The 15,538-nt window shown below is 36.3% G+C and overlaps 1 protein-coding gene across 9 annotated transcripts in view; it reads right to left on the bottom strand.

Annotated features, from left to right (window-relative positions):
- Positions 1 to 1,887: 1,887 nt before the first annotated feature.
- LOC145296292 (carbohydrate sulfotransferase 14-like) overlaps positions 1,888 to 15,538 on the bottom strand; it is a 131,200-nt gene continuing 117,549 nt past the window's right edge. For 6 of the 9 annotated variants that reach the window (XM_080142520.1, XM_080142514.1, XM_080142521.1 and 3 more), the window contains one exon: positions 1,888 to 2,994. In XM_080142520.1, coding sequence (XP_079998646.1) covers positions 1,927 to 2,994 — 1,068 coding nt within the window. In that variant the 3' untranslated portion in view covers positions 1,888 to 1,926. Of the gene's footprint in view, positions 2,995 to 8,322; positions 8,400 to 15,538 lie in introns of all 9 variants that reach the window. The other 3 variants (XM_080142523.1, XM_080142524.1, XM_080142522.1) reach the window with 1 other exon arrangement.

Raw genomic sequence — 15,538 nt, 5'->3', positions numbered from 1 at the left:
CAGTTGTGTGTGGATTGGCTTCAACTAAGATTTTTAATTAATCGTTGTCAACATCCGATGGCCGCCCACTACACTCATCATCTTCAAGACTCGTCGCTGCCATGGAATTTCTCAAACCACCATTATGCTATGCGTTCAGCAGGGGTTCCTCAGCTAAACACTTTGTTGATATCGCGAACTGTTTCAGCAGCTTTTCGGCCTAGATTGAATTGAAATAAGAAAAGTGTGCAAATTTGCTTTTTTCCATTTTATATTCAACGTTCTGAAAAGAAGACATAATTGTTTTAAAAAGATTGTAATTTAAACAATTAGATAGAGCAAAAACGCTCTTTAAAATGATATATAAAGTAAAGGTATTATAATGAAAACTTATTTGAAAATACATCATTTGAAATCAAAATTAAAAATTACGCACAAGCTTTCACGTCATCCTAATGCACGAGAGAGTAAGTAACTACGATGAATATACTTATGCATTGTTTTTATTGGAAAAACATTAGAAATTATATTTTTTTAGCAAAAGTAATCGCTTTTAACTAATGATGGATTCACTTTATGTCTATTTTTGTAGATTATAACAAAAAAAAAAAAATGTCGCATTAATTTAGAAAAAAAATTCTTTCAACTCTTTTTTGTTTTATTAATTTCTTTAAATTTATAAAACACATATCCGGGTTAAAAAAAAAAATACCCTGTAGATTTATGTGAGATTCGAACTCGAATACTGGCATCATAAAAAGTACAGCTTTAGTCATGTGTACTCTACCTATTCCTTTTTTTGCCAACAAATCACGCATTTCTATTTACATACAAACAGACTCTGAAGATGCTATAATTTTTTAATAGTATAGACATGGTATTGTCTCCATTAATGTCAAAAGGTAAACATCTATTGCTAATCCTTTCCTTATATTGTTGCCTTCATTTGAAGGATGACACAATGTCGATTTTAATGAGACCTCTTTTTTTTAACGACGCATTGCTTCTGGGATATCTTCAGAAGGGTAATTTACATGATGTTCTTACTTCAATAAAATTTTAGCAGAAACTGATTTAATACGTCATATGGTTAAGTTAATGTAAATAACATAGAATCTTGGAGAAGTGAGGAATTATGGAAAGAAAGAGAGCAAGTATAAAATCCATGAAAAGAGATTGGTAAGTGGAGCATTTTGGTTTTAATGAAGAAGAAGAAGAAGAAGAAGAAGAAGAAGAGAGGAATAACAGTCTGGGAAGATAAAAAATAAGAAGTTAGAGAGAGAGAGAGAGAGAGAGAGAGAGAGAGAGAGAGAGAGAGAAAGGGGGGCAGTTACGAAAGAAATGACAAAGAAGATTGAGAGATGACAAAGAAGAAATGTTTGGAGAGAAATGACAAAGAAGATAGAGAGAGAAACGAGAGTTGAAAAGAATATGAAGAAAAAAAGGGTGATTAAAAGAAGAAAGAGAGAGTGAGATGAAAAGAAGAAGAAGAGAGAAGAACAGTTCAGGAAGATAAAAATGAAGAGAGATAAAAAAAAAGAGAGAGACAGTCAGAAAGAGGAGACAGCTGCGAAAGAGATGAAAAAAAGATTGAGAGAGATGAAAGAAGGACTGTTGGAATGAGAAATAAAAAAGATTATATATAAAGAGGAAGGAGAAAAAGAAAAAGAAGAAAAAGTAGGAAGACAGTTGTGAAGGAGATGATGAAAAAAAAAACGATACGGAAAATACTTTGCTCCTGTCGTATGACATAATGAATCAATATTTACTTTTTCTATGGTGTTCTAGTTAACCCTAAATTCGTCTCCTTCACACCCCCATCAAACAACTTAAACTAACCACCAGAGACTCTTCCTACGCCTCACATTGAAATACAAATCACTGCCAAGAAATATACAACACATATTATTATTTGGATATGAGAACATAATTTATTACTATACTTTCTTAAGGTCGATACGATTCTTTATCATATCCGAATAGCTTAAAATCAAACTCATATACTTTCTGGATCCGTCGGATCACGGATTGGGGGACTTGTGCATATGCAGCGTACATCATTGTCCTTTTCTGAGATGCCGCTTCCGTGTAAGAAATTGTATTTTTGTATAGTTCCTCGATCACAGCTTCTTTGAATAATTCCATACTTTCTTTAGGGATTGGGCTAAATTCAATTTTAGGTATCGGGGAATTCCGATGTATGTAGCCCTGTAACTGAAACGCGTACCACAATCGCTCAGCAAAGAGGCTGTATGTGGCTTGACAGTTCGATAGTTGTGGATTATTTGCATAGAAGGTGTATTCGATCTGCGATACGGTTTGATGTTCGATATTCTGGATATGACTATAATTTTTCATCATGTGTGTTAGGTTAAAATAGTTTAAGATCATCATTGTGTCCTTGACGAACGTCTCCTGTTTTCCAATGAATTTAAAATCCCACATGCACGGGTTACACGTTCTATAAACCGGAATCCAATGTCCATTCCGTTCTAGATACGTAGTTTCCGAATGGACAACGTACTGCAAAAACTCGGAAAATGTTATGTCCGTTACGCAATTTCCATTTATCGGTTCTCCCTTTCTTGTGAGCTTTGCAATGTGTTTGTTCAGCGAGTTCCACAGTTCGGGTAACATGATCTTGTCGACGTAACCTGAGAAGAGGCGCGTGTACGGATTTCGGGTGAAGAAAAATAGCGTTGAATTTAATAGAATGTTGTAGCCTTTCATCCTGTATAGGTGCCTCATCCTCTTCCGAGGTCCATGGGCTTCCAACTTTGAGATCTCCATTGGATACTTTTTTGTGTTGTTGCTGTAAAAGTCTTTCAAGAGGATACGTACGATGCTGATCCAAAAAGAACAGCCGGCCTTCGCCACGACGCAATATGAAAGACGCAGCGGTGAATAAAACAGAAAACGGCCGGTCGGTTGCTGAAGGTTCCTTGAATTCTTCATCTCTTTGTGACAAACGTCATTAATTCTCGTCTTTCTTTTGATTTGTTCTGTGACTTGTCTCTGGAATTAAAAGAGAAAGAAAATATTATAGTAGTAGTAGTAGTAAAATAATTGATTTTATATTTCGGAATTTTTTAGACAAGTGCTATGTAATATTTAGCCATAAGTAGGGCTATGACAACAGCATATTCCTTTCATTGTTTTTACTCTCGAGTATATATCTGACACAGTTAAACACAATAAATCCACCGAGGATCACATCACTCTACATAAAAACATATAAGATATCAATGGATATATATACCTGAGAATCAAAACGAGGAAAAGAATATGCTGTTGTCATAGCCCTAGTCATAAGTGACAGACTTCTGGAACTTGATGGTCTAATTCTCAGTACAGAAGATACTAACAATACAATTAAGAATTACTTAATACTTTTCTACCCGATCATGGCTGATGGAACAAGAATAATCTACTCCTGTAGATTAAATAAAAAGTTCATTTGTATTATCTGGATCATTCAGAGTTCCGTTCTCATCTTGGTTGTTATTTTCAGAATGACGTAACCTCTGACCTTCTTCAAATGCATCTTGTTGAACTTAGGAACCTTGATGATGAACTCGAGAATCTGTAGAAAATTTTGAATGAAATCCTTTATTTTAATCCAGGGAGATAACTTGCTCTCATTTCATAAGCCATGATCGGGAAGAAGTCTTAAGTAATTCCATAATTGTATTCTTGGATACAAGGTTCTATGCTATTTTTAATGAGCCATTTCAGTATTGAAAAAACATACAAGACCCATTGGGGAGTAAGTATTTTTATGACCATAGATAAACTGGATCATGATTTTCAAATAGGTGGCTGAGTGGTCTATAACAATTGACACCAATATCTATATATATATTCCAGCTGTGTTTATGAGACACTTGAGTATTGGAAATATTAATTATTATTATTAATATCCTTTCCAGATAAAAGATTTCCTATGCAGTATTTTTATGTCCATAGATAAACTGTCCCATGATTTTCGATTAGGTGGCTAGGTGGTCTATCACAACTGATACTAATAGCTATATATATTTCAGCAGCGTTTATGAGTCAATTAGAAAAATTAATGCCCCTCTAGGTATAAGACTCCTTGGACAGTAAGTATTTTTATCTCCATAGATAAACTGTCCCATGAATTTCCATGAACTCCACCTTAAAACAATTCCCTCCTAAATTTCCCTATGCAAACTGAAGCCACATTAGATTATGTAAAAATCACCCGTTCTCATGTCCGTGGTATCATAAAAACTTAGACACCTCAAAGGCATGTGGGCCCGATCTCATCCCTGCTATACTAATTAAGAAATGTTTAACTGAGCTAGCTCCCATATTTTCCAAGCTCTACAATAAATGCCTTGATGACTCTTGCTTCCCTAATAGCGGGAAGATGGCTTCAGTGATACCAGTGTACAGTAATTCTGGTGAAAGAACAGACCCTCTCAATTATCACCTATTAGTCTCTTCCCCCTCTTCACTAAAATCTTTGAGACCTTCAAGCACTAGTTCACCACCTCGCAAAAGCAAATCTTATCCCTGACAAACAGTATGGATTCAGGCAATGTCGTTCTACTGCAGATATTTTAACATTCATCTGTGAACCATATTGAGCAGTGAATGGAAATTAAATCGTACGTTATAACTGGATGTATACTAAATATAATCAGATCCATCTTAGACAATAGAAGCATACACATTGTCATTGATGGACGTACATCCATGCAGCATAACGTTAATGCAGGAGTGCCTCAGGGGCCAATCCTTGGACCATTATTATTCTTAATATTCATAAACGACCTCCCTGATAATATTGTGTCTAAGATGAATATATTTGCTGATGATACAATGCTCTATAACATGCATGAGGGAAGAATAGATGTATATAAATCTAAGACAATGGCAGAATCGTTGGAAAATGACCTCCAGACCATTATGGAATAGGGACACAAATGGATGGTAACATTTAATGCTAGTAAAACTAAGCTGCTATCCTTTAACAATTACAAGACGCTTCAAGCGCCTATATTGATGACAAATAACACCCTACCTGAGAATTCTACCTTCAAACTCCTTGGCCTAACATTTGCGGGCAATATGAACTGGAACAAATACATAGAGGACATTGCAAAAACTGCTGCAAAGATGGTGGGTTCCCTCTATCGAGCTAGAAGACTATTCACACATGGAGTATTGTTGCCACATCTGGGCTGGTGCATCTACCACTAGCTTCTCCCTCTTGGTTAGCATCCAAAAAAGAGTTGTCAATCTAATTGGTCCCACATTATCAAATAAGTTCCAGCTCCTGTCCCATCGCCACAATGTTGCATCTATGTGCCTATTTTACAAATATTTTAATGGAATCTGTTCTGATGAACTCGTTGCACTTGTATCCACCCGCAGTACATGTGCTTCAATGTCTGCTTTACACTATTCAGTTGTTTCATTGGCACACTATTCAGCAGGAAGAGAAAAGATATTGGTCCATGGGGCATCTCGGATGTGTTCTTTAATGGCTCCCAGTCAGTCCTGTTGTAGTACCTTGTTGTTTTGAGCAATGATTCCTCACCTGTAGGTTGGAATTTAAATGTGATGTCAACTGATACCACTAGGTGGTCTGTGTTTCCAAGTGGACTCTGAGTATTAGTCACACAATCCTCAGGTACTGTGGTGAGGAATAGGTCTAGAAGTGAAGCCTATTGAGGTCTACAACCTGGTAGGCCAGTTGGAAACATTACTGTCCATGTGAGGGAATGGTCTATAGAGAAACTATAAGTAGAGCGTCCAGCTGCATCTGTGTAACCTGAGAAACCAAGCCAATTTTTATGGTGGACATTAAAGTCATCAAACATGTGTATTTGGGCATTACTATGCAAGGAGAGTGCTGCATCTATACTATCAGAGACATGATCGATTAGTGTACAATCCTGACTTGAGGAAAAATGGTGGAGAAAATATAAGTAACTAACACAGTGACGAAATGTTAGTCGAAAGCAGATAAAACCTGGTCATCCGATTCAAGATTTTTCTCTCTAGTTTAAAGGAGGATGCTGCGAATATAGACTTCAAGCCTATTTATCTGAGTATTTACGGCAAAAAGGGAAGTATCCTGTCATGGTAAAGTAATTAGAGAGGATTGAAGAGTGTAAGTTTGTTTCACTTAATTCTAAGATATCTGGGGAGTTTACTAAAAGGTAAGACTTTACATAATCTATATTACCTCTAAGCCCACGGATATTAGTGAAAGCGAGCCTCAAGGGCAGAGGCAAATTGGTTTTGTTTGTGTGGTTGTCTGGTTTTATCGTGATATTTGTTTGAATTGTCATTTAATTACGTTTTTGTTTAATGTCAGGTTCGGGGAAGAGTGTTGAGCAAAATGGGCCAGTTTTGATGCCAAGTACACACACAGGGGTTTATTAGCCGAGTCCTGTCTAGAAGGTGTGGTCTTGTGAAAGTCCATCAGATATAGCAGCAGGGTCCCTTTTCATGTGCAACATGTCACTACAAAGATTCTGATATAATACAACTGATGATAGAGCAGCCGGTCTAAATGTTACAAAGAGTTAGGGCTCCTGTACTGTCAGTCAAAAACAGCAGCCAGACAAACTGTCAATCAGTTACCCTCTACCTCAAACAAGTCTAGCGAGTACAAGTGGCATGCAAGCAAACCCAATTTTCTCAGTTTCTGAGAGAAAGAGAGAAATTTAAAATAGGGAATAGGGGATTGGCGTTCAATGTCCTAGTCAGAAAACAAGGCCAAACACAGGGTGGCTCTGGTGAGTCCCTGGTATTGTACCTCTGGCCTGGCTAATAGACAAAGATGAAATGTGAAAGTTGGCGATAGGAAGAGCTTATCTACTCCTTAAGCAAGTTAGATTTTCAAACCAGGAATTTGTTCGAGTCACCAACTTCAGGAAGGTTGTCGACCATGACTGAGGAGGCCTCTCTCCCAGTTTTATCATCAGTTTTCTTTTTCTTAGATGAATGATCTGACAAGATCTACAGGTTCATCACACCGAGAGGGATAACCATGGGCCTGGTTTCTACACCAAGTATTGCCCTTGCATAGAAGAAGATAGTGAGTATCTTACTTTAAAGTTTTTCTCTATTCTACGTAAATAAGCGCAGGATTGGAGATAAATTTCTCCCCTAACATTTACAAGAAATTGTATCTTTCAAGTACTGTGAGAGAACCAATCTGCTCTAGCAACTAATTTTATTTTAAATAAATGAATAGAAGATTAATTACTTGAATATGTAAGAGAATATAAAGCAAAGAAAGACGAAATGTTATCTTTCAAGTACTGTGAGAAAACCAATCTGCTCTAGCAATTTATTTGTTTTAAAATAAATGAATAGGATATTAATAATAATTACTTGAATATGTAAGAGAATATAAAGCAAAGAAAACAAAAGAAATGGTGGGACTAGATCTACATAAAGATGTTCCACACAACACGGATAGATAGATGCACTTAACTTGGTGCTCTTCGAGCGACCCATGTTGGTCTAGCTAAAAGACCAGTGTCTTCAACGGGGAATGAATTGGGGTGCAAAGATTAGCGTTTATTTGAGAGCAGTAAGAGGGAGGGGGGGATCTGCTTTAAGAGCCAAATATGTGCTTTGGTTTTAATACTTCCTTCTTTTATTTAATTGAAACGGTATAATTTTCAATTTCTGTATTAATAATTTAAAACATACAAACTCATTTACCAAAGGTGATGAATACTAGAAAAGAGATGCATTTTTTGCACTTTTTCTATTGTGCATATATATATATATATATATTGCTAACTATTACTAGTATATTACAAACAAATGACATGCGAGAAAAATCTGAGAAAATAGAGTTTCAAACGGGTTGATAGCCCGGAATATAGAAATAGAATAAAATAATACAATAAAATAGATTAAAATTTTAATAATATCTATTTTAAAGGCGGATTAAGATATGGTTAAAATTTTAAATAGATTTAAAGCTTTTTTTTTTTATTGCAAGTCCCCTTTACAAAATTTGGTCGTCGTATGTTATTGCAAAAGATGGGAAGTAGACTCGCCAGTTAAAATCAATTCTGATAAGAATGGGAGTTTGTAAATGTGGTTAAAAATACATTATAAATACATTTAAAAATACAAACTAATTTTATAGAATAAGTTAAGATAACAGAGGGATAAAAAATTTACAATTAAATTTTATTATGCTATCAGTTCAAAAGGAACTACAATATTTTGGGATAGGGAAACCTCTTAGGCCATGGCATTTCGAGGCCAAATGCTTCTCATCAGAAGAGGGGAGTAAAGACATATTATACAGAGAAGAATTTTTTTAAAAGATAATATTACCTTTATGGAAAAAGGATCAAAGGGAAAACATGAAGATGTACTGAAACTAAAGCCAATTCCAGGACTGCCAGCAATCACTGTAAAAGAGTAATAAAGAATGCGAGAGAGATGTGTGTTCAGTCCAAGTCCAAAGTAACTGAGCAGGGGCTTGGTTCCTGAACATAATCATGTGCTCTATCCCAACCATCATCAATGGACCTGAGATAATCTCCTCAGCATCAGAGAAAGCCAAACTCTTTGCCAAGAACTTTGCAACTAATTCTACCCTATGCGACCACACCATCACCCCCCCTCCGCGTATTTCCTCTTTTATCAGAAAACACGCTATTTGACATACAAATATCTGTGTGTGATGTTGCCAAGCTAATCAAAAACCTTGATTCCAGTAAAGCAACTGGCTCTGATGGCATTCCAATTATAGTGCTGAAAAAGCTTCAACCAGAACTTGTTCCCATACTTACAAAGCTGTTTAAGAATTGTCTTAAAGAGAATTGCTTCCAAGCACCCTTGAAAACTTCATCAGTATGCCCTGTATTTAAGAATTCAGGTGATCGCTCATCTCCTTCTGAGTACAGACCAATAAGTCTCCTATGCATCATGAGTAAGTTGTTGGAATCCTTGTTCAATAGAGAAGTAGTTAACCACCTCAGCAAAAATAACCTTCTTAGTGGAATGCAATATGGTTTCCATTCTGCTAGATCTGCAGCAGATGTGCTAACAGTTATATCTCATAGGATTAGCAAATCTCTCAACAGAGGCTTCCTTTGTATGACAATTGCTCTTGAAATATCAAAGGCCTTTGATAGAGTATGGCATAAAGACCTAATTCACAGGATCTCCAACTACGGTATAGCTGAAAATGTTTTCTTAATTATTAAACTATTTCTCTCTGACAGGTTCATAAGAGTAGTGGTTGATGGGTAGAAATCAGAAGCCCACAGTATTAATGCCGGAGTCCCTCAGGGGCTAATTTTGGACCCAACTCTCTTCCTGATCTATATCAATAATCTTCCAAATCCCATCCTAAGATCATTCAAATACATTTATGCTGATGACACTGCCATCTATGACAACACATCAAAGGCCGTAAATGACCAAGTTCTCTCTGATTCTCTCCCCTCTGATCTGGAGCACATGGTGCAATGGGGAAAGAAGTGACTGGTTAATTTTAATCCATCTAAAACCAAACTATCTTTATGTCATCAATGCTCTGATCTCCTATCTGGTATCAATTGAAATGAATGGCTCAGTCTTGAGGGGACTCCATGTTTTGACAAGCTTCTGGGTTTGATCTTTACTTGTGATCTGAGATGGAACATGTACATCAAATTCATTGCCAAGGCTGCTGGAAAAATGGTAGGATCCTTCTAACGCTCCAGTAGATATCTCACTGCTGATGCAATTCCCTACCTATGTAAGAGCCAGGTACATCAAAGATGGAGTACTGCTGCCACATCTGGGCAGGAGCTGCTAGAAAACTCTTATCCTGCCTCGACAAAGTTCAAAATAGACTTCGTAACCTAGTGGGGGTGCATTTTTTCTTCCCTGCAACATCTTTCCCACAGAAGAGATGTTGCGAGCTTGTCTCTGCTTTATCGCTATTTTCATGGCAGGTGCTCGTCTGAGCTCCAATCTTTGTACCCCTTTGCCAAACTTTCATGAAAAACACTCGTCTAGCTGAAAATACTATCAATGATTTCCCCCACTCTTTATCTGTGCCTAACCTAAACGTAGATTCCATGAACAAACCTTCTTTCTTAGAATTGCACGCCTGTGGAACTCTCTTCCGTTTACCTGCTTTCCAGCTGACTACAATATTGTTGTCTTCAAGATCAACATAAACAAATTTTTATGAGCTGACCCCTTAAGTAATCCAATTTACCAAATTTCTCCTACTAACGATTACTACGATATTGTCCCATTGACTTCTGTACACTAATTAACCCTTATCCTCAAGTGGCCTTTGGGCCTTTATAAGTGGTGACTCCTATGTAAAGAAAGGGAAAAGCTATAAAGGGCTATAGTACCATGGGTTGATTCTTATTGATTTATGCTTGTTATTTTTTAGGGGGCGGGGTAAGATTGTAATTTCGGATCGATCCCGGACTAATCCAATTGCCAAATTCCATTTGATTCAGGAAGTGGATGACTTTCAGATTATAATCTGATTGTTATCCAATGTAATCCACAGTGATCCCACTCAAAGACAGAACTTTCATTGCTTCTGTGTGACATCACAAGCAAAACGAAAACAGGTGTCTAGACAGGATTTGCAGTGATCTGATAGACGGAAATATCTTGATGAAGTAGAAGCATTACAATACAAAATATGATATATCTCCAAAATAATGACAAAATCATACAAAAACTGCTAAATTGTGCAAACTACTGCTTATGAAGCAGTTATTGCTTATTCACCAAACCTGTTTTCTTGCTCTTATTGACTTATACTGCTTCCCTCTTTTTGGAAATCATAATTCTATGACTAAGTGTAATGTTTAAATATAAGGCCTATACTGGCCATATGTATATTGTTACTGATGTATGTTACTAAAATAACTGGCACAAATGTTATTTCTAAATGTCTGCTTTAAAGGGATAATACTTTGCCTGTCTGTTTTGCATGATAAACATTAAAAATCCTTATACTCCGAAATCTTTCCCAAATCCATGTATATCTATATTGTATATCAATACTGTATTCTTGCAAGTTATATCATCTCTCTTGTTCCAACTGGACAAAAACCCAATTGCTCTTCTCCCCAAGCTGATAAAAAAATCACATAGTTTGCACGTACCTTGAGAGGGGGGTTAGCTTCCGGTCCTAAACTTTAGTAGGCTGATCTTTTAAAAATCGATAAATACTTAACATCTATAGATTTCTATTGCTGAGGAATGCATTAGTTGAACCTATATTTATACTCTATAGAATATCTATAAAATAAATAACTAATAGCCACAGTTTATACCCAGATTATAAGTGATCTATGTTAACTAGCAACTATATCTTTCTTTCACTTAGATGGGATAAAGTACTGGTGATTATCTTGACATGAAAACTAACACTTAAAGCACATTTCGAAACGCACGCTAAGCCTTATACTATAATTTTCCAATTAGTCACTAATCTACAAACCATATTTGATCTTTTCTTAACCCTATACTCATACATTCCTCCTTTAAAAACGTAACCACATTTTCCAATCTTAATCCTATTCTGAGGAGTGTAACTTCAAAGCAAATAATAATTCTTTGATACAAGCAGCGAAGTCCTACCCCTACACAGTTGAGATCCCTAGATGTAAGAAAGCCTTTTACTCTAATAGCTTCTTCTCCAGAACTGCAAGACTTTGGAATTCTCTTCTAGGTTCCTCCTTTCCCAACTGTACTGACATGCAGAAATTCAAGTGTAATGTAAACAGAGATCTTGCTGCTAAACTCCCTACATAGTACCCTTGCAACTTAGGTACCTGATAGTAGCCCCCTACATCAAAGTGGCAATGTGCCTTGTTTGGTTAGAAAATGTAATTAAAAAAAAAAATGGTAAAACCAAACAGGAAAACCATGTAAAAAAATAAATTTATTGGACTTAAGGAGTCGGAGCCAGATAAAACATTCTGACTCCGACTCCAGCTAAAACCTCTGACTCCTTCCATCCTGATAACAACAATGCATATCAAGAGGAGATGGACAGTTTAAGAGAAACCCTCTACTGAAACAAGTATCCAGAGAGCATGACATCAGCTTCAAGAAATCTGGACCAGAGACCAAAGGATACCACCTGAAAACTCACCTCAGTTTGTATACCATATACAAGGGCTTGTTGGAAAAACTTCAACGAATATGTAATCTATATGACATCAGGACAGTAATCAAAAGTGATTCAACTCTCCAGAAACAGCTTGTGCAAGTCAAACCCCCTATGAAAAAAATCATGACTAAGAACTGTTTATATGAGATCCTATGTAAATGTGGAAAACAATACAAAGGTGAGATATGCCGTCCACTAAAAGTACGGCTAGAAGAACATCAAAAGCTGTAATACATGAACAGATTGAAAAATCGGGTAAAATTCTAGACAGAGAAGAATGGTGGAGAGTAAGAAGACTCCAAGAAGAAGCACATATGTTGGACGACAATCAATTACTAAGCAGACCTAGTATAGAATTTAATATTGGAAGTGTTAATCTATACTATTAATAAAATTCTAAATGCTTATTTATTTATTTGTGTCTGTGTATATATACCAATAAAACTTTTGAACGGATGCACCAAATTGAAAAATTCGTTTTTTCCTTGAAAGGTTTGAGTCCCTAGATTGTCCTTATCTTTATATGGTTCGTAACGAACAATGCCGAGTCACACAAAAAGCCCAAAATAAGGGGTTTTGGGCTGTTTCGTGCAATTGTTGAAAAAGTTACCTGCCCATGTCAACAGAATTTAGCACTGTCTGTTGCAGTAACATCTTTCAGTATATGGACAGGACCTGTGGTGCAATGGATAACGCATCTGACTATGGATCAGAAGATTTCAAGTTCAAATCCTGGCTGGTTTGTAATAATTTTAACCATCATTTTATCCAACGTTTACTCATTATTCTTACCCTTAGTTAGGGTATTTTTGTTTTTTCAGTGATTTTGTTTTGTGCGTATGTGAATTTTCCATACTCAGAGTTCACAGGGTAAGTGTTGATGGTAAGACGATGTTGAGTGTACTTGATGTTGAGTGTACTCGATTTTGTGTTTGACTTGGCGTTGTGTGTGCTGACATAGTGCAGCTGCTAGTTATAAATAATAGACAATATATACAGTAATAAGTAAACAACAATAATAATAATAATATACAGTAATATTTTATTTATTGGAAACCTTCTGTCCCTTGAGACAATGGCATTCTGCACCTAGTTTGGTTTACTAAAGCATATACTGTGGCTAAATAATCTAATTTTAGATTTGCAGCTATGTTGACAGATGCTGCAGTTATCGTCAGCGGTAGGAATGGTGAAGGATGCAGGGCTGTATCTTCTCTTTTCTTCACATTGTTTTTCTCTCTTCTTTTCTACTAATTTGATACTGTCCTTGACCTTTGCTCTCCAGGCTTTGCGACTCTTGAAAACTACTAAGCAATCTGGGTAAAATTTTGTATGGACCTTTGCTATAATAAGGTGCAGCGAACTAAGTATTATGGTATCTGTTTGATGTATAGTTAGGGATTAATGGAGATTAATAATGATTAGCAATTTAATGCAAAATGAGCACAAGTTTAACCATATATTCAACGATCAATTTGGCATAAAGCGCTCATTCTAAGTCAACAGGTTATAACTTTTGCTCGTTTTTAACAGACTAAAAAGTGTAGTCTATATATATTTCTGCAGAATAAGTAGAGATCATTTGTAGTTCTGTGGATTTCACAGACAGATGATCATAGACTGTTTTGTTTTGGTCAAGGTAAAAGTTCTAATGGCAATTCTGTTGTTCAGCAGAAAAAAAAAAATAGTAACCTCTCAATGAAACAAACATTGTTACTTGTTTTGAACTTGATTTGTGATTTTGTTTTTAAGGAAAATTCTTTTCTTACAGCAACGACCGAGACTATGCAATTGACATTGCTACTGGTATCAAAAGCAGACGATCACAGCCTGTGCAGTGGATGCACACACAAACACATTCACACTGGTCTTCTTACGATTTCTTTAAGGAAGTAAAACATTTGTTTAGAAAAATAATTCTCAACACTGACTGCAAATGGTTAATATGCTATTAATCTTCTAAGCGCTGAACTTTTTTTGTTGAAAAATGATTTTTATTTTGTAGTTACTTTTTAAAATGATTCTGTAAGCTGTTGACTAAACGTGTCCCTTTCATTGTATGCTCAAACAATGTGTATGACGTTTGTAGCATATAAATAGGACTATCAAAATAAATTGTAAAATTTGACTCATTTGCATAATGTGGTTGCAGCCATCTTGAATTTATAATGAGGTTGACCATCCTCTCATGGAAAGCTGTCATTTTCTCATGCTTACGAACTAGTAGAGCATTACCACTGTAGACCAAAGGAAGAGTGTGTATACATGTGTACAGTTTCATGTATAGAAGTGAAACCTGGCCAGTGAGGTTGCATAGACAGAAATAATATGAGAATGATACAATTAATGTAGTTTTAAAGACAGCACCCTGTGATTAAACCAGTAAAAACTATGATTACATTGTGCAGCTTTTTGCTGTAGTGTGGGAATTGAAACTCCCAGGCTAATTCAATTGTCGCCCTTTAACTCTGATAACCGGAGAGTGACACAGCCATGTGACTTCCTCTTTCTCATATTTCTCTCTTTCGCGCTGAACCCTCAACCAGTCAACATGTAATGAAGAACCGCTCCTGGTTGGCATCGGTTACCAACCAGCTCTCCTGATTTACCTGTCAGCCTCTCATCAATTGCAAGTAACATTACTCATTTCTCAACGAACTCTTATTCTTTCTATCTATATCCTTGATATTTCTCATGTAAATTTATGTAAATAAATCTGCATTCTTTCAGTTTTTGACTTATAATGGGGGTATGAGACGAATGGATTCACCAATCATTTTTATAACCAACGGCTGTGCTAAACAACCAATGAAAACGTCCCAAAATGATTATAAAAATTGTCGAATTTTGGATTCAATCAGTTCGCCGTTTACTACGTCACGGACCACATTTAATTCTTGGCCGCCATCTTGGTTACTGATTTGAACTACGCCGCCATCTTGGTTACTGATCCGAACTACGCCGCCATCTTGGTTACTGATCTGAATTACGCCACCATCTTTGTTCAACACAATATCTCAGAACTTAAGAGGTTAACTATGCCACGGACCGCATTTGATTCTTGGTTGCCATCTTGGTTACTGATCTGAACTACGCCGCCATCTTTGTTCAACACAATGTCTCAAAACTTAACAGATATATACCGGTATGTTTTCGTCATCATTATGCAACCTTCTACCATTCAATCCATACAACCAACAATGGGGATGGGATCGTCTATAATATAAGCAGACCATCCTGTCTCTCCCTCCTCTACAGTAGCCTTACAAGCCGATAATAACTGAGACAAACACAATGGCATTTGTTAACAAAAAAAAATGTGTATTAGCAAATGTATTTTGCAAAAGTACACGTCATAGTTCTGGAGCCATACCTACCAGGAATCGCGTTTCTATAGCATGTTCG

The sequence above is a fragment of the Euprymna scolopes genome, chromosome 2 (genome assembly GCF_053919585.1).
Source record: "Euprymna scolopes isolate OS-2025 chromosome 2, ASM5391958v1, whole genome shotgun sequence".
NCBI lineage: Eukaryota > Metazoa > Mollusca > Cephalopoda > Sepiida > Sepiolidae > Euprymna > Euprymna scolopes.
Note: the sequence above shows the minus strand (reverse complement) of the source record. Positions and strands in the feature narration are given on the sequence as shown.